Below are 26023 nucleotides of genomic sequence, written 5' to 3' on the forward strand. Positions count from 1 at the left end.
GATACAACTTTGCATTTTTATGGGCTATGGTTTTGGCTGACTTCATGCTATAAAGGTATCAAATAAAAGGCTTTGTGGTTCTGTGTAAGACTGAAAAGGATAAACCTCTGTAATAGAACTGTAAACTCTACTTTTTCCATCCTAAATGCTGACAACCTTAATTTACCTCATAGGGACACTGGGCAGGTAGAGCTGAGGTGTCAAAACATTGCTATTCACTGCTGTCACCTCTTGTTCAGGCCCTCCTCTCTATCCACAACTACTTTTTTTTTATTATTATTATTACTGGTAAACAGTGACATGAGTAGACAAAGCTTCCTGCACTTATGCTGTGAAATGCTCTTAATTTGTAACATAACTGTTTACTACAGGAACAGATATTTGCAGAAACAAATGTAAAGAGAGGATTATGTTTTCTCAGTGCTTACAGCCACCTAGTCACATTTATAATTAGCCTGGTAAATTGATTAGAATGTATCACCTAAGCATCAAGCAGAAGTGTTGAACTCTATTAAGGAGCTTTCATTGTAATTGCAAAAAAGTAAAAAAAAAAACACCAAAACCCAAACACACCAAACCCACAAAAACAAGCAAAAAACCTAACCCAAACATAAACAAATAAACATGAGACGAACTCACGTGATGAATGTTTCCGAACTGGACCAAATAATGATAATTATTCTGCATAGACTTGTCACATACTGAGATAATAATCAATGTTAAAATCCACAGAAGCAGTTTAGCCGTGATTTCTGGGTGGGGGGGTAAAAAAAATAAAAGCTTTTCTTGACAGGAAACAGCTTGTGGCTAATGAGATATGAACCCATCAGTTCTACTGCAGAGCAGTATTGGTCCTCCACAAAGCATTGCAGAAACAACCTGTGGTAGAATACACTTAACTATAGCTCCATCTAGTCAAACTAGTTGAAATAATTTTGTTAAAAAAGCTTCCTAAAATGAGCAGAGGGACTGGGATACAATATGATGACAGCGATGTCTAAATGCGGTTGCCTTTTTGCCACAGCTTCACTGCTTATTTTAACTTACCTTTGTATAACATTGTAGTGTTTTCTAATGAAACTCCTTGCTTCTTTTTCAGGTAGAAGGGAATTGTAATATGGGCCACCAGTAATTTATTTATTTTTTTGCTCTTTAGTAGTGTACTCCATACAGACAGGAAAATAGTTTGTCCTGCCTCAAGGTTTGATCACGGAACAGAATGTAATTGTATATACAGTGGTGGATATGTACATGTTTGATTGACTTGACCTGCTGGTGGAGGGTAGAAATGTCATTGCCAGAAATTTGTTCTGAGAAAAGCAAGTCAGCTGGGTGGGCAGCCCTGTCTTTACAATAGTGATCATCTGAGTTGTTTTCCTTATCTCAGTCATACCTGTCAATCACCTCAGGTAATAGTAAAGCAGGAAATAAATTGTACTGAACTTACCTAAAATGCTGTGTTCAGCGCAGTGAAACATAGGGAAGTGTATCTGAGAGCTACAGGAGGAGAACTGGAATGAGAGCCTGTCTTTGGAATGGTGTCTGAGAAAAAACTCCCAGCATCATGGTAGACCATCAGTCACAGCTGGATTCCTGCCTGAGCCTCTGGCCCAGGGGACTCATCTTGGTGTGCAAACAAGAACACAAAGTGCTGGTGGAGAAGTGGCATCACCTTTGCGTTTTTTTCCTTCTGTGACTGCAGCAGTGAGGATTCCAGGTCTGGGCCTGAACACACTTGAGAAAAAAAGATGACAAATTGCAGAGGTCACAGAGAAGAACCGCGGACTAATTAAGGGATTAGAAAAATACGGTTTCTACAGGAAGACTTAGGAGCTCAATTTATTTAGATTATCAAAAAGAAGGTTGATGGGTGATATGATCACAGTCTCTAAGTGCCTACAAGAGAAATTTGATAAGAAACAGCTCTTCGGAGCAGGGTAAAAGATATAAGAGCTACTGGAAGCTAAGTGTTACAGCAGCATACCAGGAGTAAATTCTGTGGTTTTGTTTAAACAAGGGTGACTCCTGCTCTCTGAAATGAGTTACCAAAGGGACCATTAATTTTCCATTACTAGACTTCTTAAGTCAAGGTGAAATGCTTTCGTTAGAGGACATTTTCTTGTTTAATCTCTGCTTCCAGAGTTAAGGAAGAAATTAGGAAATGGGAGTTTAATACCAGTATTAAGAACTGTTCATACTAAAGAATCATAGTGATGGTGTTGGGTTGTTGAAATTACGATAGCCCCAATGTGACAGGGCCTTTAGACTTGCCTTTTTATTGAAGGCTCATCACCAACTATTCTTGATTTAATGGGCCTATTCAAATGGATCAGAACCAGCCTATTCACTGCTGGGAATATGAATGGGTTTTTTGGCAGTGGTAATAAGTTACCCCAGCCATAAAGGGTTTTCCAAAGTAAGTGCCTTGGGGAGTGATGTGATTCCGGTCAGTGGTCTCCAGCTTCGGGTCACTGGGCTGCAGCAGGAGCCTGCACCACCTATGGCCTGGGTTCTCCATCTCACCGAGCACTTGCATGGGCTGGCACCTTCCCTGGCATCCTTCCTGGGAACATGCTACCTCTGTGTTTATCAGAAACAAGGCCTCTCCCACAAAACACTGTCGGTCCCCTCAGGAACCATATGCAATCTCTAGCGGCATGAAAACACTTCTTTGACACTTAAAACACACAATGCTGGTGCTTTCTTTAGTGTTCATCTGTGTCATGCAGGGTTTTACAACCTTCTCCAGTCCACTTGCTGATAGATTTTGTCTTTATTGAGAAGTGTTCGGTATCCATTCATGTGGGCTCACTTTATCTATTTTAATCTGTTCTGCACGGGCTCCTTTCTTTCCACTTGGGCTAGTTTCCATATTAGATGGCTCGTTTTCTCTGTACCTCTTTCTCCACTCCAAGCTTCCTATGAAGCTCTGTGCCTGTTCTCCAGATCCACACAGCTTCTGTGTTGGTAAGGGATAGGATGAATGTTTGGGTCTCATTTTCATATGCTAGGTTATTTCTTGCTTCCAAAACTCCAGCACACGTTGGAGTGATCAGAGAAAGGAAAGTTCTTTCGTCCTCTTCGGATTGTGGCATCTCCATCACCCATTTATCTGGTTGATCAGACTAGTTTACATACCAGCAACTCTTCTGATCAGACAAGTCTATGACTTCATAGTCATTAGACTGCAGGTACACTGACACCTTCATGGTCAGAACTGTAATATCCAAAAGGGAATATAGGGTAATTATGGGGAGATCAGGGTAACTATGGGGAGATCTCCTAAATTGTGTTAATAAGGTCCTAAATCATTACAGCAGGTTTTTTATTAAACTGTCTTCCATTCCAGGTCTTTCATGTAAATGACAGATTTCACTGTGCTAATCTCTGGCAGTAGGTTCTGTTTAATGCTTTTTGTATGCAAAAAGTATTTTAGCCCACATAGCCTCCTATCCACAACTCATACTTTAGAAGGTTATTTCTTTGGTAAGTTGCTTGTAATTTAGTGGAAGTAATAACAGGCTGTGTGGGGGTTTTTTGGATCTTTAAAATTCTAATTTAAGCGATAAGCAATTTATGCAATATCTCGAGGTTCCTTGACACATTGGAATTGAAAGAGGGGAAATAGAAGGAAATGACAAATCTTTTCTGTTTTCTTTTTTTTTTCCCGTCCTTGTTTATGATTTTTCACTCATCAAGTATTTCTCAACGTGTGGCTTTCAGGAAGCAGGGTTTGATTAATGAAGTGTCAGATACAGAGGATGTCATGAGAATTTCGGCATTTTTTGTTTGCAGCATTTAAATTAGCCATGGTGTTTTCAGCATTCCTTATTTTTTGTTTACTATATCTGTTATCCTATGGATAGTAAATACCCTCTTAGAGTAAATATCAGAACACAGTAGGTGTTGATCTTTAGATATCTGTAGGAAGTTGATATTTATGCAAAAATTATACCAGTTATTCAGATTTGCAGTTTGATGGAAATATTTATTTCACTGATGTAGGTACTTATTTTCCACATCTAAGGCCATCATAATTATTTTATATAGGGAAACCAATCCATAGGGAAATCTGGCTACAATTACATCTTTGGTAGTATCAACAGGTCAAATAGAAGTTCAGTTGTTAGTCTTTTAATTTGTACTTCTTTATTCTGCTCATCTGAAAACCTGTATGCTAGATAATAGATTTTCATTATCATGCCTTTTATGTAGAAGACGTGCTTCAGTTTAACTTAGTTGGGAACAACTGGGATGAGAGCCACTAGAATAAGATGTTTCTGTGAAGGTTTTGTGCTGGATTTTTGATTCTGTGTTGGCATGATTAGTGAATATTGTATATATTATTTCCTTGATGTACTTATGACATGTCTATGAGCTTGTTTGCTCCTGTAGGACTGTAGAGAGGTTTTTAGTTTCTGACACATCCCACTTGAGTGTCAGTCTTGGCATTATGGTTCTTGTGTGAGCAGCTCTACCTACTCTTCAGTGCTTCTTTTATTGGCAGAACTTGTATAAAAGGAGGGGAAGAAAGAAGCACAGGTTTGATTTAGAGTACTGGATTGTCTTTCTTTTGCATAGTATCCTTAAGTAAATTAATATATGTCCTAGATAATGATCATAGAATCCATGATGTGTCTTGCTGATTACTGAAGGTTTCTTTCTTTCCCCACCCGTATTAAAAATGTCTTCCATGTTTTTCTTCCATGTTTTTACCCTACTCCCTTCTTGCAGTACTGTTTGTCAGAATGTGTTGTGCTGTTTGACAAGGGCTGTGCTATTCTCCCCACACATAAACACTTCAGTCTAACTATGCCATTGAAAATGCTCGTGATTTAAGAACCTGAGCGATACTGCTCCTGTATTGTGTGGAGGCATTTGGAAATCTTCCCAGTGACTTTTCAGCAAGCACTTAATGTGATTCATAATGCTCTGGGATAGAATCACAGATGTGCAAGAGACCTACTACATCATCTCTTCCATTTTCATATGAGATCAGGTTATATTCCCTCAGCAGAGTATGCATCGGGTATTAGGTTCACACTACATTTGCTCTCCAACAACTTTCCAAACCTGACGTGAAAAACATCATCCTGAGAGGCCTTTAAAATGTATAAAAGGAAACAGGGAGTCATGGTTGCCCTGTCCCTCTGTTTGAAAAAACTCTGTGTGGAGTTTTATGTCATGCTTTCAGTGATGTTTTCAGCACTGATTTAACTGTATTGTCTGTACTGAGTCATCTGTGGGTATGTCTGAGGAGATAAAATTGCAGGGCACTTCTTTGTAACTGTATAGTATGTCTTGGGGGGGGAGGGGGGGGAAGAATCCTTATTTCTTAATTCATCTATCTGTTTCTCAGATACAGAGAATATATTGTAAATGTAATTTTTTTTTGGTTTATTGTGCTGCCTTGGTCAGAATAGATCACATTGAATCTGCTGCAATAAATTCAGTTCTACAACCTAAATATTTTCTTTTTTTTTTCCTCTTACTCTCTTCCCTTCTGCATTCCTCCCCTCCCTCCTCAGGCAGCCAAGGGCAGTTTCCACTTACACAGAACGTCACGGTTGTTGAAGGGGGAACGGCAAATTTGACCTGCAGGGTCGATCAAAATGATAACACCTCCCTCCAGTGGTCAAATCCAGCTCAACAGACACTGTACTTCGATGACAAGAAAGGTAAATTGTTTCCTCAACTCATACTTCTGCACCATTTTTTGTAAGAAAAAGATTGTTTAAAACCATTTCTCTTTAATATTCTAATATGAAAATATTTACTAGGAATGTATTTTTTCATTTCTAATTTAATTCTTTTGGAGAGGCGTTCACTGGAGTACTCTCTTGCATATAAAATTATATTTAAATTATTAAAGGAAAAGAATAGGATTTGAAAGTCTGATTGTAAGGTAATTTGGAAAATATTGTTGCAAAATATCTTGGAAAAGCATTTATGAGTGGCAAGAGTTGGCAAGAGAAGTAGTAGCCCATAAATTTTGTGACTTGTTTTTATTAGTGTATATGCATATATATCTATATTGTATATATTTTATATATATATTACATATATATATATAAAATATAATCCCACTGTTAGCTTCAAGTGTACTGCAGTGTGGATGTTAGTCCAATGCACAGTTGCTGGGGTAGGTGTTCTTAACAGCTAATAAAAACAATTGGGTTTTGTGCCCTGATATTCCCAATTTTTCCATGCACTGATTTTTTTTTTTTTATTTTAGTTAAATTAGAGCGTAAAACAAGACAGGAAAACATCCATTCCTTACAAAAAGATGGTCATTATATCTGCAGTGTTTTTTATTTTTGAGATGTTTATCTTAATTTGAACTGAAAAAGCATTGGATTTTACATAATAGAATGTTAACATAAAGGTTACACGAGATTCTGTAAAGAAATTAAAACTGGAGTTAGGGGTAGTAAATTCATCACTTGGCTTTAAAAATGTACGAGCTTTGGTGTTGATTTCCATGGTACAGAAGTTCAACCTTTTTTCTTTTCATACTTAATTCTGGTGCTTGAATTTATTCTGAAAGGTGCTACATACTCCAGAACATATTTTAACAAGTGCACTTATTACTCTGCTTAAAAATAAAGAACTGCAGACCAAATGCTTTGCTGAATGATTACAAGACTAAAACACCTTGTAGGACTGAAAACACTTTGTGGATCTGTGCACTTCAATAAAGGAGAATCTAAACCCTGTCATTTTATACCTGCAGAAGCTGCAATCAAAATATGTTTTTTTGCTATTAATATAATAGCTGAATAGAATCTCTTGATGGTGTTGAAGTGGTTCCTTTCTCTTTTATCTAATTTCCTGTAGCGTGTAATCATTTGATTTGCAATTTCTTTGAAATCATAAGTGCCTTTTGAATGTAGGATTGAAGATGAGAGGTTTATAAGGTGCAAACTTTTGAGCTGTAAGTCTAGTGCTGTAACCTCTGCTCGTATGGACTCCTTTATTTCAGCTGTAATTGTTAGTGATTTGGGATGGTGAGTAATATCTACAGAACTAAGAGCAGAGAGAACTTGTCTGTTGATAGAGCACATCAATACTCAGAAAATCTATAACTTTATAAAAAATAAGTGACATTTTAAAGGATGCTGAGAAGGACGTGGGAGGACTGCAAATACATTAATTCGAACATTGTAGCCATTTTGGTGTGAATTGAATTTTCTGTGTACCTTAGCTAAATTTGTAATTTTACAACGAATAATTGAAGTTTGTATTACTTTTTAATATAATGAATTGAAGCAACAGAATTTGAATGGCATGCAGAATAGTAAGTACTTAGAAGCAATTTATATTCCCCACAGGAAATGTGAGGAGCTGAAGTGTGTAAATTTTAAGGACCACACTCTTTATTGAACTTTCAGCTTTTCCCAAGACTTCAAGGAATAGTAGATAATTCATTTTATGGAGGAATTACTCTGCATCTGTTAGATGGGTAAATGTCTTCCTGTGGTCAAGAAAAACTACAGGTCCTTCAATCAGAGATATTTAGCCTGTCTCCTGCTGGTGAAGGTTTCCACTCTGTGTGACATTTCCAGTCTTGAGTCTGCTGAGGGGAGTGAGCAGAACATCCAATTCCTGCACGGAAATCATTCTGCCATTTCTGAAAATGAAGTACAACTTTCACTGACAGGTTTTTTTCTGTGCATTCTTATAAGTAAGAAAGAGATTTCCTTTATGTTCTTTATATGCTTGCATTCTTGAACCAAAATGAAAAGAGAGATTTATGGCTCTTATATCTTGGTGGTTTTCTCAGGAAATGATGGCAAGTGAAACTGTAAAGTTGGGTTTTTATGTCCCTCTTCCCACAGCCAGGCATATAATTTTGCTATTAAAAAAGTAGCTTTCTACTGGATCCAGTTATTGCATTTAATTTATTGAGAGCAGTGCCTCAGCCAGAGCCTTTTCGAACCTGTCTCTTATTGTTAGCCAAAACCAACCTTCAGGTCTTACTTATCCCTTCAACACCATGAACATTGGTGTTTAATACTGTGTTTCTCCAACCCTGAAAATGAATGAAAGCTTGGATAGGTATAGAGTTACCTTCCGTGTGGGAAACAGAAGCTTAGACAAGGAGCATCACCAGTAGCCTTTATATCCATCAGAGATGAGTAACTGTGGGTGTTGCCACATTCAGAAGTAAATGAAATTTGCTTACTTTTAACTTTAATAAGTTATTTCCTATTTATACAAATGACATACATAGGAATGAGAGTATATTTCTTTCATGTCCAGAAGCATAAAAAAAAATTCAAGAAACCTTTCTATTGGTTGCTATATATTTTAATAATTATGAGAGGGTCAAGTAGTGAAACGAAGGAAGACATGTAAATATCAAAGGAGGGTGGAATGTACAGCAAAAGATGAGGGAGGTGAGAGCTGTCAGCCTATAGAATCATGGAATTGTTAAGGTTAGAAAAGAGCTTTAGGATCATCAAGTCCAACCATTAGCCCAGGACCACCACCATATGACAGAACAGGTCCAAAAACAGAGCAAATTGTCCAGGTAGTGAAAAGCCCTCCACTGCTAGATTGTCCTTGGTGGGACCCCTTTCAGGTTCATGCTTCTTTTTCAAGCAAATGTCTTGCAGAGAAATTTTCTGACCAAAACAGAACTCACCATGGGCCGAGAAAAGAGTCTCTTGGTAACCTGGAATTTCTGCTTCCCATCCCCATGCCTTTCCACAAAAGGTTAATTATTATAGTCCAGTTAATTAAGAATGGATTACATATATATTATGAAAAGCACATTCATGTCACTTTGCTTTCTTCTCAACTGTGATGCAATCATTGACATGGAAGTTAGGAGTCTTTCTTCCTTTTTCTGTTTTAGGCATTCTGAATTAGTACAGAAATGCAATGAGACAAACACACTAATACCAAAGCTACATTGTTAAAATTATTCTGCTGCTTCTGGTCACATACTGCCATGGCCACCTGTTTTTAGGAACAGGTTTTTCCCACTGAGGAGGATTTTGTGGCTGGGAAAGAACACTTCTACCCCTACCCTCACATCAATTTAATTTTTATTCAATATTTATGAAGGAGACAAGGAACTATTTTTAACTTGAGACATTTTTGGTACATAGCCAAATAGAAATTTAATAGAGTTTTGTTTCAGAAATGGCAATGCTATAAATTTAGTGAATATGAAACCACAGTTCAGAGATTGTTTCTGGGTTTTCATCACTTTAAGTAGATTATTTTGGGTTTTTTATAAATTGAGGCCTAAAATATGTTTTACTCGTTGTGGTGATGGAAATTGGGAGAGGAAAGAAATCTCATTTTCCTACAGGAAATTAAGTCATAGCTTTGTTTTAGTATCTAACCAAGATAAACCAGTTGCTTCCCTCCAGTTCATTCTTTGTCTCTCTAAAACATATTAAGGCTGGAATTACCTTCGTCTTCATTATTGTTGGAACAATAACACAGAGTAGCTAAAATATATGAAAATACAAAAGTTTGATCTTGTGGACTTGATCTCATTGATGATTTGTCTCCTTCAGCATGGTGTCTGCCCGTTGTCCTTTTTGGTACTTGTGTTTTTTCTGGTTCTTCTGCCTTGTAGCTTCAAGGACATTGTGCATCAATTTGATTTTTAACTCTTCCTCTTTAATTTGAAACCTAAAATATTTACCTTACAGTAAAAAACACTGTATTGCATAAGTGGATACATGGTCTTAAATGTTAACAAGCTTAACAACCTTACCTTGGTTTTCCACCCCCTGATAGAATTTTAAAGACTGTGTCTTCCTGAAAATTAGGAATTCACTAACCCAGCCTAAGCAAGTTCAGATTCTTTGGAAACAAATTCAAATTGCAGGCTGCACTTGAAATGAGTCTTTCCCAACACAATTTCCAATTAAATTGAATAATTGCCATGGAAACCTCCATATCACTTTGTGCACCCTAGTACCTATAATTGCATCACTGCCTTTGGAAGAAGCACAATGTGTAACCGTGTAGAACTGGAGGATATTATTTTAAATTAGCATAGGTTATTTTAGTCTGTCTTCACCAGTGTCACTGGTGGAGTGGATTTTGAGTGGGCAATAAACACAGAGAGACATAAATATGAATGCAGGTCTATAGGAAAAAGGGCACAGCGTGGAAACACAGAGACAGTTGATAAAGGGAAGGCTGAAAAAAAGAAACCTTTATGCAGCTTGCTATAGCAGCAGTCTTCTCATATTCCCATTCAGTAGGGAATATAGATAAATATGGAGCAGGATATTGAGTTATAGAGGAGGCATGTACAACTGAACAATGGCTGTTGATATCAGAGGTGTTCAATCTCGTCAATACAAGAATGTGTAATCAGACCATAAAAAGGAAGAGAAAGTTGTACCTGGCGCGTGCACTACCTGACAGTTTTGCTCAGTCAGGCAAGTGCAAGTGTAAAATACCTGCTCTTCACCTTAACAGGGAAGTTTGCTGGTCTGTTGACAGTAAAACAAGTGTGTGTTGACGTTGATCATAACTTTGCCGCAAACTGCCACACTGGATTTCGATGAGACACGTGCCTGATGCTAATCATGGATGGGTACAGGTCCCCTGCACTTTCAAGTGGTAGCACTTTCATGTCCTAGTAAAAAATTAGCAAGCATATTCCAGCCTCAGGATCATTCATCCCTCAGCAGCAGAATATGTTTCTTTAGATGACCTTTGATTTTTGTACATGTAAGAGCACTTGGCATTTATGTAACTCCCTATCATCTTGAAAGCTTTCAGAGATACTGGTGCACTAGGCAAGGGTTATGAGAGGGCACTGAGCTTGCAAAGCTCCTGAGAGCTTCCCTGGTAGGCCTGTTGCCTCAGGTGATCCTGTGGAAATGTGTTTGGGTAGAGTAGCTGCCCATAAGGTTTAGCATTTGCTTCCTCTTGGGGGTGGCACTACTGTCTTAGAACTTGTGTGTAAGTTTAGAGAGAGGACATGTCTCTAATCAAATCATTGTGACCATGGGGATACCCAGCTGTACTATCAGCTCCATGAAAACAACTCTTAACCTTTTTTTTTTTTTCTGAATATAAAAATAATTAGAGTGAGACTGAAATTCACAGTGCACAAGGTATGGGATTTTAGTTACAGTGTCACATGTGTCAGTTTAGGAGGATTCATTAGTCTGGAGAAATTTCTTATTATAGCACTGGAAACTAAATGGTGATTGGATTGCCATATAAGAGGCTGGTCCTTTCAGGCATGAAAATCCTGTCTCTCTGATGTTACAGTTATAGAGGTCCTTCCTAGTTAGTTGTATTTACCCTTTAACTTGTTTTGTGAAAGCCAACTCCGGATATTGAATTTAAGTACAAGCCAAATTTACACCAATCTGTGGCGATTCAGCCTCAGATTCTAATCTACATAAACAAGCAGAGGCATTTGTGAGTTACAGAAATAATTTGAGATTATTTCTGATTGGAGGGAAATTATGAATGTACCTCTTGTAGGATTTAGTGATTCTTATTAAACAGTTAAATTTAAGATGCAGTGTATACATGTAGACAAAAGGAATAGGTTTGTACAAAATGTGAGCCAGAAAAGCAAGCAAACTGATGTTTCCTTTTTGCAATAGAAAGGAAAGTAGAACATACATGCTTTAGATTAGTTATGCAGACAGGGAGGCAGACAGGCTGTAATGTTGGGAGGACTGAGAGCATTAACATTTCAGTAATGTGAAATGAAATAGCAATGATGGATGGACTTACGTCTCCACCTTCACATGCTCTGTTTCCTATTACATAATTGAGTGGAGATGGTATCAGACAGTAGATGATGACCAAACTTAACCTCATCCTAAGGTACACATATAAATTAAAGATTCACTGTTACTCAGAGCTTAATAAACCCTTTCAATGAGATAATACCTTGCAGTGAACCTATGAAGTAGCAACAAAAGCAGTGGGAAAAACACAAGAAAACTATACAGACAAGTATTGAAGTACTAATTTACATCTGGAAAAGTTTTGGGGAAGTTATACAGAGGCACAGGATTTTATTTTATCTTCTTTTTTTTTCTCCCTGAGCTGAAGAACGATAATTTGTAAATGCCTTATAATATTTGAGAGGTTTCTGACACTTAAAGAAAAGATTGTATGAGAAAGAAATCTGGTTTTCACAATGGGCTTTCCGTAAAGGTCTTTTAGAACAGCCTTCCCTAGGTATGGAGTTAAGTCTAATTTTTTATGTCGGTCTGATCTGTTGATTTCACATTTATGCTGCACAACTCGCAGTATCTCTCTGGCCAGCTCTTATCTTTCCTTGAGGCCCATAGTATGACATGTAGGGACAGATAACCTGGGTTAAGTCTTTCAGTTGCAATTTTGTTTCTTACTAATGGGTTCTTACGTTTGTTCTTATGCTCACTCACTGCCCTGAGAAAAAGTTATGGATCAAGGTTAAGATAGTTTGATAAGTGAAGGAAATGGAAATAAAAAACCAGCTGATGGGAAGGCAATCACTCATCCCCTCCCACCAGCAAACCAGTGCCCAGGTAGTCTCCAAGCAATCCCTGTTTGGGGAAAACAACTCCCAAGTTTTCCTGCTATATGGTATGGAATAACACCCCTTGGTCAGTTTGGGGTAGCAGTCCTGGCTGTGTCCCCTCCCAACCTCTTGGCCACCCCCAGCCTTCCCACTGTGGTGCAGAGTGAGAAACAGAGAAGGCCTTGACACTGCTTGGCAATAACCAGTGCACTGATGTGTTTCCCACACAGTTTTGGTCACAAACCCAAACCACAGCACCACGTGGGCTGCCAGGAAGTATCCCCACCAAACCCGGCACACCTTACCTCCAGGTGACGGATAGGAAACAACCTTAAATGACTTTGGGTCATTTAGTTCCTTAGTGCTCAGAGGGAAAAAGGAAGCTGCCTTAGATCTTTTGAGATCAAGAAACGTCTCACTTTGTCCTTAAAGCCCACGGTTTCAAAAACAGGTTGCCACTTTTGAACCCCAGAATGCTTGCGTCCGTGAATCTTGAAAAAGGTAACGTGATAAAAGAGAGCAGGAGTCTGTTAAAATATCTTGACAGTTATTGTCTGTATGAATATGAAAATTACATTTAAAAAATGTATTACAATGCATTAGAATATTATTTCACTGCAATAAATTAGTAGAACTACTCCCACTTACAGCTTTTTTTTTTTTAATTTCTTAGCAGTATTAAGGGAGTAAATGGCCGTATTGTAGAGATGGTTGGAAAGCGTAGGAGTTTGCATTATATTGTGCTGAAGTGTGGGTATGTGCAAAATTAAGTTTACCAGCACTCAAGCTAAATGGAGAATGAAGCTGATAAATTGGAATATGATGAAGTGAAGCAGTAGTTGTGATGACACTGCTAAGATTTCTCTGTAATGAAGTTTCACGATACTCAGGCTGCTGGCTTGTTTTGTGTTAAATGGCAAAGAATCTTTTAAGTGTGAAGAGTGAGATTCCCTTATTTTTTTTTTGAGGGAGGGGGGTGGGGGCGTGGGGGTGAAGTTCAAAAGAGGTGCAAAGAGAAATTTCGTATACCTACCCTCTCTTCCATGTTTACGTGGATGAGCAAAACTTCCTGGGATTTCTGAAGAAAATGGACCTATTACATTAAATTGTGAACCTGTTGGTGTATTTTTCAGGCAGCTCTTAGACCAAATGATAGTGAGGAAAAATTTGAGGGCAGAGAAGGGCAAGTGGGAGAATATACTCATGGCCATAAGCAGTAGATCCAGGAGCAATAGAGCTCTACATTGTCCATCATGTACACAAACGTGAAGGGGGCAGGAAAAGACATTTGGTTTTAATCAGCATTGCTCCTTACAGAAAGTGAAGGTCATTTTTTTGAAGAAACTAAGTGATAAATAAGAGTGCTGATTGTTGTATCACTGTGTATTCAGTACAATGCAGTCACAGGAATAAGAGAATTACCAGATGGGCCTGAACCTGAGTGTTTTGTCCTCTAAGTGATTGTTAAATCCAAGAAAACTTAACTTTGGAGAAAAGAAAGAGCAGATTTTGCAAAGGATAACTGATATTTGCAGGTCGGGTGAAAATTGTGCTTCTCAAAGGAAAACAGCAGCAGTGGAAAAGGTTGAAGTGCAAATATTTAGAAATGGCATATCACTAGATAAAAGCATAAAAATATTTATGATTAAAAGGGAAAGACAGTCACAGAACTTTCAGGTATTCCCTGGACAGAGATGTGTGATGTATTGGATACAGAAATAAGAAAAAACCCACACCACAAATATAGTCATGACTTTGCATCTGGAGGACAAGCTTCTTACAAGGGCAAACCAGAAACCCCTGAAAACATGACAATATCTGCATGGCACAGTGCCATGAAGAGCCATCTGAGCTAACACTTAAACTAGCTAAGATGTTGCAGATTTGTCTGTCCAGATTCCACGAGGTTTCTCCAAGCAAATTGGGTCAGCTGAAAAGAACGGCCCTTTTTAGGGCAGCTTATACACAGGGATGTAACTCCCACATTTAAAATTTAAGGTTCTGCAACACACTGGGTAGTGATACTGGGAACAGTCACTCAAAAGCTGACTTTGAAACGGAAACTGGAATTGAATGCAATAAAATCACAGCAGCCCTGGACTAACAGCAGGTGGTACAGTCACTGCCATCCCAGCTGCTTTTAGAAGGGTTAATGTGGAGATTAACTGTCAGTCAGTAAATGCTGGAGGAATAAAAACACAGCAGGTCAAGGAGAAATGTAGTTCAGGAGAGTGATTCAACAACATATTTTTAGAGAATTACCCAAGTGGATGGAAAAGAACTCCAAAGGATACGACTTGAGGACAGTGACTGCTAGGTAGGAAAACAGTAATGGAATAGGAAAAGCATCTTCTATCAGCATGATACAGAATTCCCACTCTGCATTAACTAGGCCTGAGACAACTGGATTGATTCCAAACCTGCCCCAGAACGTGGTTTGATAACATAGTTGTACCTGTGGACTCAGCCCTGTTCCTTCTGAAATTACAGCTTCTCTGAGAAGATGGATGCTTGCCAGATAGCGGAAAATTTTCCACATTGCTCAGGCAAATATGGTAGAGAATTCCCAAAGCTACCTGTGACCCAAGATGTTATGTCCTTGTAACGTTGCATTAGCAGGGCTTAAGAGTCTGCTGGCTAGGGGAGATAAATTTTCTCTGGGTTAGTGGCAGTGAGTGTGAATGTCTCTGCAGCATGCTTTCCTTCACTTCTCTTCTCACACTTAGCAAGAGTGAAGACAGCTGGGGTCTTTTTTCACTGGTAGCATGAATTTGCTTTTCTTCAGCCTAAAAAAAAAAGAGAATATACTGCTAAAGGCTTACTTTCAGCCACTCTGTATGCCCCAGGAAGGCTCAGTGTAAATGACTGGACTGCTTATGTTTAAAGACTGTAGTAAAGAAGCATGACATTTTACTTTTGAATAGTCACCCTAAAAATAAGATCATGTGTACTGGCACTATGTGATATTAAGGAATTATATGAGAAATCCTTATTTTGTTTAGGATGAAGAACTGCTTGTAAAAAAATTGGTAAAACATATAATATATCCACTGAAACAAATTTGTGAAAGACGAGTACTAAATATAACTGAAATTTTTTGATGCATCCTGCATATCACATTCACACCTTATCATGTGAATATATTGCCAAATCCTGCTATATTGCCAAAAACAGAATACTATATTGAAATTTCCAATGAAGGTGAGAAAGAAAATTAAAGAAAAATTGTACCAGATCTAACATCAGATATCAGGAAGCCAATCCAAAAGCCAGATGGAGTAGCTTATAGGACGACCTCAGTATTAAGGTCAGGCAAGCTGAGGATTTTAATATATCCGAAGATTTAAAATAGAGGCAGTAAGTGTATGCTTTTGTAGTGCCTAGATGTGCCTAAAAAATAATAGTATTTTCAATTTCTGAGGTTGAAGGAAAGGATCTACCATTATTAGAAGTGCTCATCTTTCCACTCCCTTTCTGGTAGAAACTTGTTTAAGGAACATGATTGTTTCAGCACAGAAATTGTAACAAATCATCATGTCCTGGATCTTTAAGGATCTGTGTGCAGAGAAGTAATTGCTGATGAGCTGCTGATATGGGGTGAAAATCCTCAATAACTCAGTGAGAGACTGTGTGATGTTCTGCTGTGAGCCAAAGAAAATAACTTTAAATTGAACAGAAATGAGAACTGTATCAACCTGAATGAGATTACTTTCAGAGGAATGTACTCCAGGTAAAAGGAGCTTGAGGAAACACAGAAACCAAAAGGCAATTGTGTAGATGGAGAAAAAAAACCCCCAAACCAACAAACCAGTAGCACAGAGAGTTCAAGTCATGTTAACAGATGTTAAAAAAAGATTAATTAAAACTCCACACCTGTAACAGTTAATCTACAGTAACTGATGGTAATTATTGATATCTGCATATTCATTGTCAAATATTAATAAGTTTTCAAGATGCTGCCTAAATAATATAAAATAATTTCAAAACTGGTAAGAAAAATTAAGCTTCTGAACTCTGAAATAAAACCAAGATGTAAGATTAGTGTATAGATGTTAATATAAGTATTTTTTGAAAGAAAAAGGCAGATGTGAATTTCCACTGGGAAGTCTGAGAAGCAAAGAAGCATTTTTTGTATGTGGCAGCTTTATTAAGTCTGGAGCTGCATCCCAAGTGCCTTCGAGTTGACTGAAATATATACAAACTGTTGGACCAACCATTACCTTTTTCTTCCTTGAACCTCAGCTCAGCTTCTGCAGCAAAGGCCCATTGATCAGTCTGATCAAACATTTTAAATGTAGCCTGTCACTAACTACTACTATTTTATTTCTATCCATAGCTGTATTGTCCAGCAGCAGCCTAAGAGAATAATAATGCCATGCAACTACACTGACAGCTCAGATGTATGTTAACTGGAAGCAAACCAACTTAAATAGAATTTCTCATTATCTAAAATAACACTTTGAAGCAAAAAATAGAATGCCATTTTACTAGATCATTCTTCCCATGGAGGTTATCTGGTTGTGGTTCAGTTGATGACAGGGAACAAAAGCTTGGTTTATAAAATGTGCATCGAAATCTACAGTCTTAGCACATGTGTGTTTGCTTTCCCTCATACAGGACATGTTTTCCCTTCTGAAAGTCTTGAATTTTTTCAGTCATTTTTTTCAGCCTATAAATAAAGCACGTGTCATTCGTATTTTTTCCCATCTTGAAAGAAATAATCATTAGTCTCAGTGCAAATCTCATCCTTTCTATTTTCGATACCATGGTTGTGCTGCTTATTAGGACTGAGGAGAAAACCTGCCTGGAATACACCAAACTGGCGTGAAACTGTATCTTATATTTGTTGAACAGAACTGGTACTTATAATGCCTGTAACTAACACAAAAAAGGGCAGACAAGACTTAAAATCTGCCTTATTCAAGGAAGAAAAAATTCCAGTGACTTGCAAATCAATTCGTAGCATATGATTGTGGGAATAAAATAGTACCCTTAAATCGTTTTTACCTCAGTTGCAGAGATATGAGTTGTATCAACCACTAGAACAGCAGAAAAGGAACAGTTGCACTGTTTATACTGTAATCAAACAGTTTGGGTTTTGCATGCTGCTTGAACAATTGAGTAGTGAGCGAGCTTTAAAATTGTTATTATATTAAAAATACATATGAATAATTCAATCTCTTAGCTGTCAAAGGTTGCCAAGGAGAATCAAGGAACAGTCACATTCCATTTCTTTTAGCAGCACGATAGAAAGTTTTTGTACACAATTAATGCAATGATTATCTGAAAATGAGAGATGGGGTCTGAGTAGTAAAGAATTGCCTCTGTTGAGTTGAACCATGGGGAATTTCTGGAAGATTTACAATTGTATTGGCTCATTGCTTAATCGGATGGCAGAAAGATGTTCTCAGTATGTATTCCTTCTTTTAATGGAAGAGGTGATTAACCCATGCCAAATGCTATCTTTAAAGGCTTTTTTCTCCAACTACCTAGCAAAATTTTATTTAATCCCTCTACAGATGCACAGTATGTTCTGCTGATGTAGTTGATTAAAAAAAAAACATTTTTGGTCATTTTTAATTTTTGAAGAATAAATGTTTATCATCGTCACATCTTGTGAGAAAACCAGAAGAGGCATGAAGGACCCTGTACAGCTGACCTCTTGGCAGGTCTAGGAGCAACACTTTTAAATGCTCCTGTCTCCAGTTGTCTGTCCTGCCCCACTGCCAGATGTTATTTATTTAAAGGCATTGTGAAAACAGCAGCAGAAGGGAATTTGCTCTCTGCCAGTACAGGAAAATATGCAGCTCTTTTCCATCAGATTTTGTTCCTTTGTTCTGATTCTGTTATGGGAGTGGTAATTGCTAGTGCTGGGAATAGAATCCGAGGCTGTTTCTTAAACCACCATTACTAATTCCATCAAAGCACTTACGCCACAACTCAGACTGCTACAGAATAACTTTGCTCTGCAATCCTCTGGTCTGCCTGGGGAACATTCCTGACAGTTCTGATCCACTGGAAAAGTAGAAATGTCAACTTAAAAAGTCAGACTTGTATCTGCATTAGTCAGAGCTTTCTTAGCAACTGACTCACACATACAGAATTTTCTCCCTGGGCAGATAAGACAGGATTGTGAATGGGTATTTTTTCAGACCTGTTGAAAGGCTTCAGATTCCCCTTATTAGCATAAAAAATAATTTCTTATATATTTTTTTTTTCCTCACAATTCACAGTGCTTTGATGCTGCCTGGTCAATTTTTTTGCATTTCAAATGGCTTTTTTTCCTGAGCATCTGTTAGTGTGGGGCAGGTAAGGAGCCTTGGAAGGGAGGGTTTATTCCTTCTTTGTTTGTTGCAGTGTACAATTTCATACTGGAATTATTCCACTCAAGTGGAAGGATCACCATAGTAAAGCTATTGAGAAACGTCATGGGTGTTTTTCAGGTAAAGTGGTTGCTCACCAGTCATAACAAAAAATTATGTTATAAACAAAGTATCAGGGTTTTATGTGAATGACACATGCCCCGTCTTTCACCCTAAATTAACTTCTGTAAAAGGCTATGAAAAGGGAACATCTTTCACAGTGAAAAACAGAAAAAATCTGGAAAAAAAAGTACTAGACTACTGTATCCACATCTTCTGTAACGGGCATACTTAGTCATCAAGACATCTTTCCTTTGTTTGTCTTTCAGGTGTAGCTGTGTATTCATGATTAACAAGCTTCTTTACTGAAGCTGCTGAGCATTAATAAGGAAAGCTTCATTTCTTTTTTAAAGCTACCCTCCTTCAGAACTTAACCGGAGTGAGATCTGGACTTGCTGTGTTAAAGGAAATATCACCATTTTATTATTTCTCTTTTCAAAATGTGACATTAAGTATCAAACTTGATTTAGGGGAGAGGAGAAAATTTGCCTGATGTAAACATACTATTTTTAAAAATAATTTTAAAATATTTATTTCAGTTCAGATTTATATATATGGAATGGAAACTTGTTCTAAAATGAAAATACTCCATTTCCATCTGTTGGGGTTTAACCCCAGCCAGCAGCCAAGCTCCACACAGCTGCTCTCTCACTCCCCCAGCAGTGGGATCAGGGAGAGAATCTGAATGATTAAAGTAGGAAAACTAGGAGGTTGAGATGAAGACAGTTTAACAGGGAAAGCAAAGGCTGCACACACAAGCAAAGCGAAACAAGGAATTCATTCACTGCTTCCCGTGGGCAGGCAGGTGCTCAGCCATGTCCAGGAGAGCAGGGCCCCATCACACATAAGGGTGACTTGGGAAGACAAATGTCATCACTCCAAATGTCCCCTCCCTTCTTCCTTCTTCCCTCCACTTTATACACTGAGCGTGATATGCTCTGGAATATCCCCGTGCTCAGTTGGGGTCACCTGTCCCGGCTGTGTCTCCTCCCAGTTTCCCAGGCACCCCCAGCCTCCTCACCAGCCTGGCAGTACAAACAGCAGAAAAGGCCTTGGCTCTGCTCAGCAAGAACAAAAACATCTCTATATCATCAACCCTGTGTTCAGCACAAATCCAAAACCCAGCCCCACACCAGCCACTGTGAAGGAAATTACCCCAGCCCAAACCAGCACACCATCCTATCACCACAATTATTTTTTTGTCTTCAAATAGAAAGTAGAAAGTGAGGCAATACTACATCAATTAATTAGTGATTTTTTTCAATGAATAACATGGGGTTGTCAGTGTGGGGTTTTTTGTTTCACACATCAGCCTCTGTGCACAGACTACTGACAAAGCATCATTCCTTTTTCTGTCTCTATTCAATAGCTTCAGATTGAAAACTAAATTTAATATAGGGCTTAGTTTTATCACCTTACACACTCATTACTGGTGTAGTATGTTGGAGCCATCAAAAGGTCCACTTCAAGAATCAGGTTCATATGTAGAAGAGTTGACCTGAAACTGAATTTCAGTCCCTTGGGAAATAAGAACAAGGAATCAACCTTGGCACCACAGAGCAAAACCCCACCAACACAAACTGCTGCTTAGAATGGCTCTTCCTCACAAGTATTCCCTGTCAGAACAACATGCAGTTCTCTCAGAGGGGGGATCAAGCCCCTGGGTTTGGGAACTGCAGGCTCAGTTCCTGCTCCGTAACAGCTGAGGGCTGGGGCACCTGTGAGTGCTTGTCTGTAAAAAGTGAAGGGGCAGCATGACAAGGTAGTGTGTTGCTAAATAGCATTACTTTGTGTTGGGGGAAGGTCCAGCAGTAGGATACCTGTATCATTTTGGATTCTTTTTGTGCCAGTTTCTGGTGGGATTTGTTCCCAGTAGAAGCAGAAGATGTCTGCTGCTTCCTCTCTGGGTCATCTTGAGGGGATTTTTATCTGCTTATTTTCAGAAAGCAAGCAGCACCAATAGGGACAAAAGAAAGGTACAGTTTACAAGTCCTTTAACCATTTCTTTCTTTGCTCATTAAAAATTAGGAGCTTGGTCACATCTGTGCTGTAATATAGGAAGATGAAAAAGCAAGACATATCTTTGTTTTGATGCCCTGCTCTTTTGCTGAACTCTTCTATTCTCAGCTCCTGAGGAAATTAAAACTATAATATTGAAACATGTTGTGGCTTTGTGTAAAATAAACTCCCTTTTGTAGTGAGTTAGACTTTCAAAATACAGCTTGGTTTGAGTATTGAAGTTATCAAAGAGGTGCACACTTTTACCCATTTGTAGATGAAAGTGTGCTAAGCAGAGAGGCATATTTTACCCACTCTTGCCAGCTACATCCTTGCTTTATTACTCACATTATTCTCTGTCTGCCTGTATTCCAGTTAAGGTGATGTAAGAAAAGTTTATTCCAAACATATTTCTTTCTGTTCTGCCTCTACTGCTCGAGCCAGAGTTCATCATCAGAGGATGATGCAGTGCCACATCAACACACAATGCAGGGGCTCCCGACGACAGTTGTAAACGTTTTCCTATCGTGTTATGTTTGAACCACTTCTTTTGAGAGCCTACAGAGGAATTCAGAAAAGCTAATGCAACTCAGGTCAGCCTGTGCTATTTCCAAGATTTTTAAGCCTGGATGAGCTTGGACTCATCCTCCAGATCGATGTGTCCTAAAGTGTATATCATTGCTTTTTCAAAAATGAGAGGATTTACTGTCCAAAAAGTGTCAACCTTGCTGCTGAAGACTTTAAGAGGTGCAGTTCATCTGTGTTTAACAAAATCTGCTGGCAATGATGTTGTCAATTTGTAATGAAGTAAGTTAAAGGGGTCTGTATACAATCTATCAGTGCACTGCTGCTTCCTGAGGGAATGGTTTTCACACTGGTCAGTAATAAACTCATTTTGTGAGGGGGGGGAAAAAATCACAAACCCTTATTAATACAGATTTTCAAATTGTGACAGAATCTTCCCCTTTCTCCTGAGGCAGTCAAATAGCCCACGTCTATGTTTATGTTTTCAAACATGGGAGAGAGTAGCAAAGGGAAGGATCAAATGGCAGTGATACGAAAATGTCCTTACTCATTTTATGTGCTTGGTAACAATTTTGAAGGAAGATATTCAGGGACTCATATTTTGTATCAAGTTCCTCTTTCTTCTTTTAACTACCCACAATAAATGGGTATTTTTTTATGTCAAACTGATCAAGGCGCAGTAGATCAGAATCGTCCTTCAAGTTGTTATAGAGGCGATAAGGATTAATTTCTTATTTTAAAATGTGCAAATTGCTCTCCTTGTCTGAGAGCAGTATGTCACCCAGCCATCCCTCCCATTACCACAGTTTTACTTATGATAAAAAGGGCCTTGCATCTCACTGTATGGGCATGACATGAAGGAGACCTATTAGTAAAGATTTAATAGGCCTGGGATAGAGGGTAATAGAAATTGAATTGGTGTAATTTATGTGGTGCTGACAACAGTATGATCTGAGAATCTTCAAAGGTGCTCCCTTCCGCCGGGTACAGAAAGGAGCTGGTATTTTCAAGTCATGGTCCTGCAAGGGGTGTACTGTCAGTGTGGTTTTCTCAGACTTGTTCTGGAATTTTGTGAGTGTGTGTTTAATGTGAAGTGTTGGAAGAAAACCCGTTTTTAGGCAGCGTTCCTAGCGAATGGCAGCAAATATAACTGCACCATCACTTAATTCACTCTTCTTCCAAATGCTGCCTCATTAATATTTGAATCTGTTGTCCAGTTCCAGTCTGTTTTAAAGAAAGTGTGAGTATCGAATATCTATAAATTCATGGGTATTAGGAGCATGAAAGAAGACAAATTTATTCTGCTTCTGCAAGAAAGGCAGGTAGCATTTTTTTCTCCTCCACTCAAAGAGGCAGAGACTGCCCAGGTAGCTGAGACAGAAGAATGAGGCAACTAGAGAGCTCATGCAGAGCTCCAGACAGGAAGAGTAAATCCCATTTGTTTCTTACCTAGCAGGGAAGGATGGAGAAATAAGCTGGGAACTTTTGTAAAAAGGGCAAATTAATTTCTGTGATGTAAACAGGACAGGTATAAAGCCTTGGGAGTTCATGTTTCAGTAGCTCTTTGCTGAAAAACTGGCTTAAAAATCATGGAAAGCTATTTCTTTAAGAACTTTCTGTGTGTTCGAGAAATTAAATTATAGCAATCTTGCTCCCAACAGTTGCCTAATAGGCATGTTGTGTCTGTGAGAGACCAGATCATGACATGGAATAGCGGATACAACTCTGTCCTCATCAGTGACATTGACTTATGTAAGGAGTTAATTTGGCTCTGTGATTCTGAGTGTAAAGAAGTTCTGTGCCAGGCTGCAGAAGTCTATAATACACAAACATGAAAATACTCTTTTTACTGGGAATCAACTGGAACTTTATTCATCTGCTGTTGAAGTGAACATGAACAAGTGCTCACTTCAAGCCAGTGTTTATTCCCAAGGTAAAGAGGAGTTTAAAATCTTGACTGGCTATAAAGTAGACAAAATGAAGAAGAAAACTTTCATTCTGAAATTTTAAGCAATTTCTGAACAGACTAGGAAAAAAGGATCCATTAAATATCCATGTTAATGATGTAGACTCTCTCTGAAAGTAAAATGGGTATTTTGACAATGCAATGGTGAGCATTTTTATACAAAAGGAGTAATACTGGAAGATTGTGCAGGTAATGAGGATCTCCCCCACCACTAAAAATTCATTGAGGGTAAAAATGCAGTAAAAAAAAAGAAATCAGAACCATTAAACAGACTAACTTACTATTTTGTGCTTAAAAACAATGCCAAGTTTATGAAAACTGGATTCATGTGACATGGAAACCTACCTTACGCATGTCACTAATACCAGATTGCAGCTTTTTGGAATTGTATACCAGGCTTTAGGCATAATTTTTTGATGTGACATATACCACATAATTTTTTCATGTGCCATATTTTTTTATTAGAATAAGAAGGGGAAATTTAAAAGCATTGAACTGAATTATGAAAACATTCACTTCTTGGCTGAGGAGATTAAAAGAACAAAAGAAATCTGATAGTTTACTTGGGATCTGTAGTACATTGACCTATGGTTTCATGTTTTACAAGACAGACTTTTATTTGATCATTGAATTGATGGAAGACTTGTGATAGTGTTTAGGAGGATGATGATAATGTTGGAGATTTACTTGGAAAACCCTGATTTGGTTTTAAATGATGATTCCAGAATAAAGATGCTGGAAACAGAGTACTTTGGATGAGATTGACTTTATTGGGACACTGTGACCCTCCCTACAGGAGTTACAAGATGGATTTTTAATTAAACATAAGCTTTTAACAGACTTTAGATTTTACTGAAAAAAGTAATTATATGTTCATTTTCATTATACCCCTCGTGAACACCTGGTTTTGTCTGATTTTTTTTTCTTTTTTTTTTCTTTTTTTTTTTTAATAAATCTGAGACCGTGGTGTAAAAGATGTGCAACTACACAGGGAAACCTGAAGTACCTTATGCTCACTGCAGACAGATCCACTTCACCATTTACCACCCAGACTTTCTACAAGAAACAGTTTCTGGCAGTTGGCCATACCTTAAATGGTGCTTGACATTTAGGAATTGAGTTTTGCATCCTAATCCTAAAACAAATGGACTCCTAGATGTTAGTTACTTGCCCAAGGCACTGAGGCAGTGAGTTTCAAAGGTAGGATGAAAACACCAGGAGTCTGGCTTGGAAGTACCCTCTTAGACAAGGTATTCTTCAAAATATTTGTCAAACATTAGTTTATAGAAGTAACTGATATTACAGTAGTAATGCGTTGTTTTCAATTTATGACTCATATTTGTTTATATGCAAGACCCAGGAATTACTTATAAAGTTTCTGTATTAAGACCCTTTTTTTCACAGGCAGTTTAACACAGCATGTCAGTCCTTTTGTCTTTTGAGGTAATGACTTGGATCTTATTTTGTAAGTGTCATCCAGAGAATAATTATCTTTGTGTTACTATTCAAAAACAGAGTTTGGTTGATTTCTTTTAACTTGACAGCCATGTTTCTTTGGTTCAATAAATGTTATCAGGCATTCTTTGGCTGCTCCTATTGCATCAACTTTAATTAGTTTTTGATTGCTGTTAATTTCACAGCTTTTTCTCCTTAATAAATTGCATCAAAAATGCTTTAGTTTTTTGTTGCATGAAGTTTAATTAGTTTTGTGCTTTGCTTAGTCTATTTTGCTTGCTCTTTTTAAAGAAACTCCCCCACGGCTTCTTCCTCTGAGTCACTGATTCTGATGTTGATGATTATAGGAGATTATAGAACCTCTGATCATTAAACCTGTCTCTCTCCAGAACTGCTTGGCTAGCTTGAAAAGGATAGGCTGATGCTACAGTTCTTTGAGTATAGTCAGGTGATTTTGGAAGGCCACATTTGGTGGGGAGAGTGATAGGAAAACTACCAACTCCCACCCTAACAGTCCAGTCCTAAGGAAGTTTAGTTCAAATGAACAGACCTGGAATTAGACTCTTGCTTTTCTGACTCATTACTTTACAGGTAAAGTTAAGTTCTTTCCAAACTCCATTTAACCTATTGTATGGTGGAAAGAGGTCTTTTTAATTTCCACTTCTGACATCATCTGGAAGTCTCTGTACTCCTTGTTACTCCCTCCACTTTTGCATAGTTCCACTGAAGATTTCTGTAGGACTCAAGATTTTGAGCAGTGGGTGTCAGAAAGGTCTCAGACAACGTCAGGAGGTGAGATTTCAGAACGCTGCTTCTGTGTGTTGCTCATTTCTGTAGAAGATGGGGATTTCAAAGAGACCAAGGAGGCAGAAGCCATGTCTGGGAAGAGAAATGAGGAATGAAGAAGGAACATAAATGGCTCCAAAGGAGCTCAGAAGAACATCTAAAAGAATAGGACAGAAAACGAGATAATCTTAAATCCCTTTGTAGTACTTAAGGTATAAGTAGCAGAATGACTTCTCAGTAAGAGACTGTGAAGGTAGAAACTGGTTGAGGGGAAGCTGGTAATTACAGAAGAAATACTTTTATGCATAAAGTACCAGATTAAGATTAATGAAATGTGGTTTTAATTTCTCTTTCAGTCAA

The 26023-nt window shown here is 38.1% G+C and overlaps 1 protein-coding gene across 6 annotated transcripts in view; it reads left to right on the forward strand.

Annotated features, from left to right (window-relative positions):
* Nucleotides 1-26023, forward strand: part of CADM2 (cell adhesion molecule 2) — a 611005-nt gene that overhangs the window by 424722 nt on the left and 160260 nt on the right. For all 6 annotated transcript variants that reach the window (XM_051780129.1, XM_051780131.1, XM_051780130.1 and 3 more), the window contains one exon: nucleotides 5529-5678. In XM_051780129.1, the coding sequence (XP_051636089.1) occupies nucleotides 5529-5678 (150 nt within the window). The remainder of the gene's footprint in view (nucleotides 1-5528; nucleotides 5679-26023) is intronic.

This window comes from Manacus candei, unplaced genomic scaffold (genome assembly GCF_025592945.1).
Source record: "Manacus candei isolate 608988 ecotype Guabito, Panama unplaced genomic scaffold, ASM2559294v1 h1tg000014l, whole genome shotgun sequence".
NCBI lineage: Eukaryota > Metazoa > Chordata > Aves > Passeriformes > Pipridae > Manacus > Manacus candei.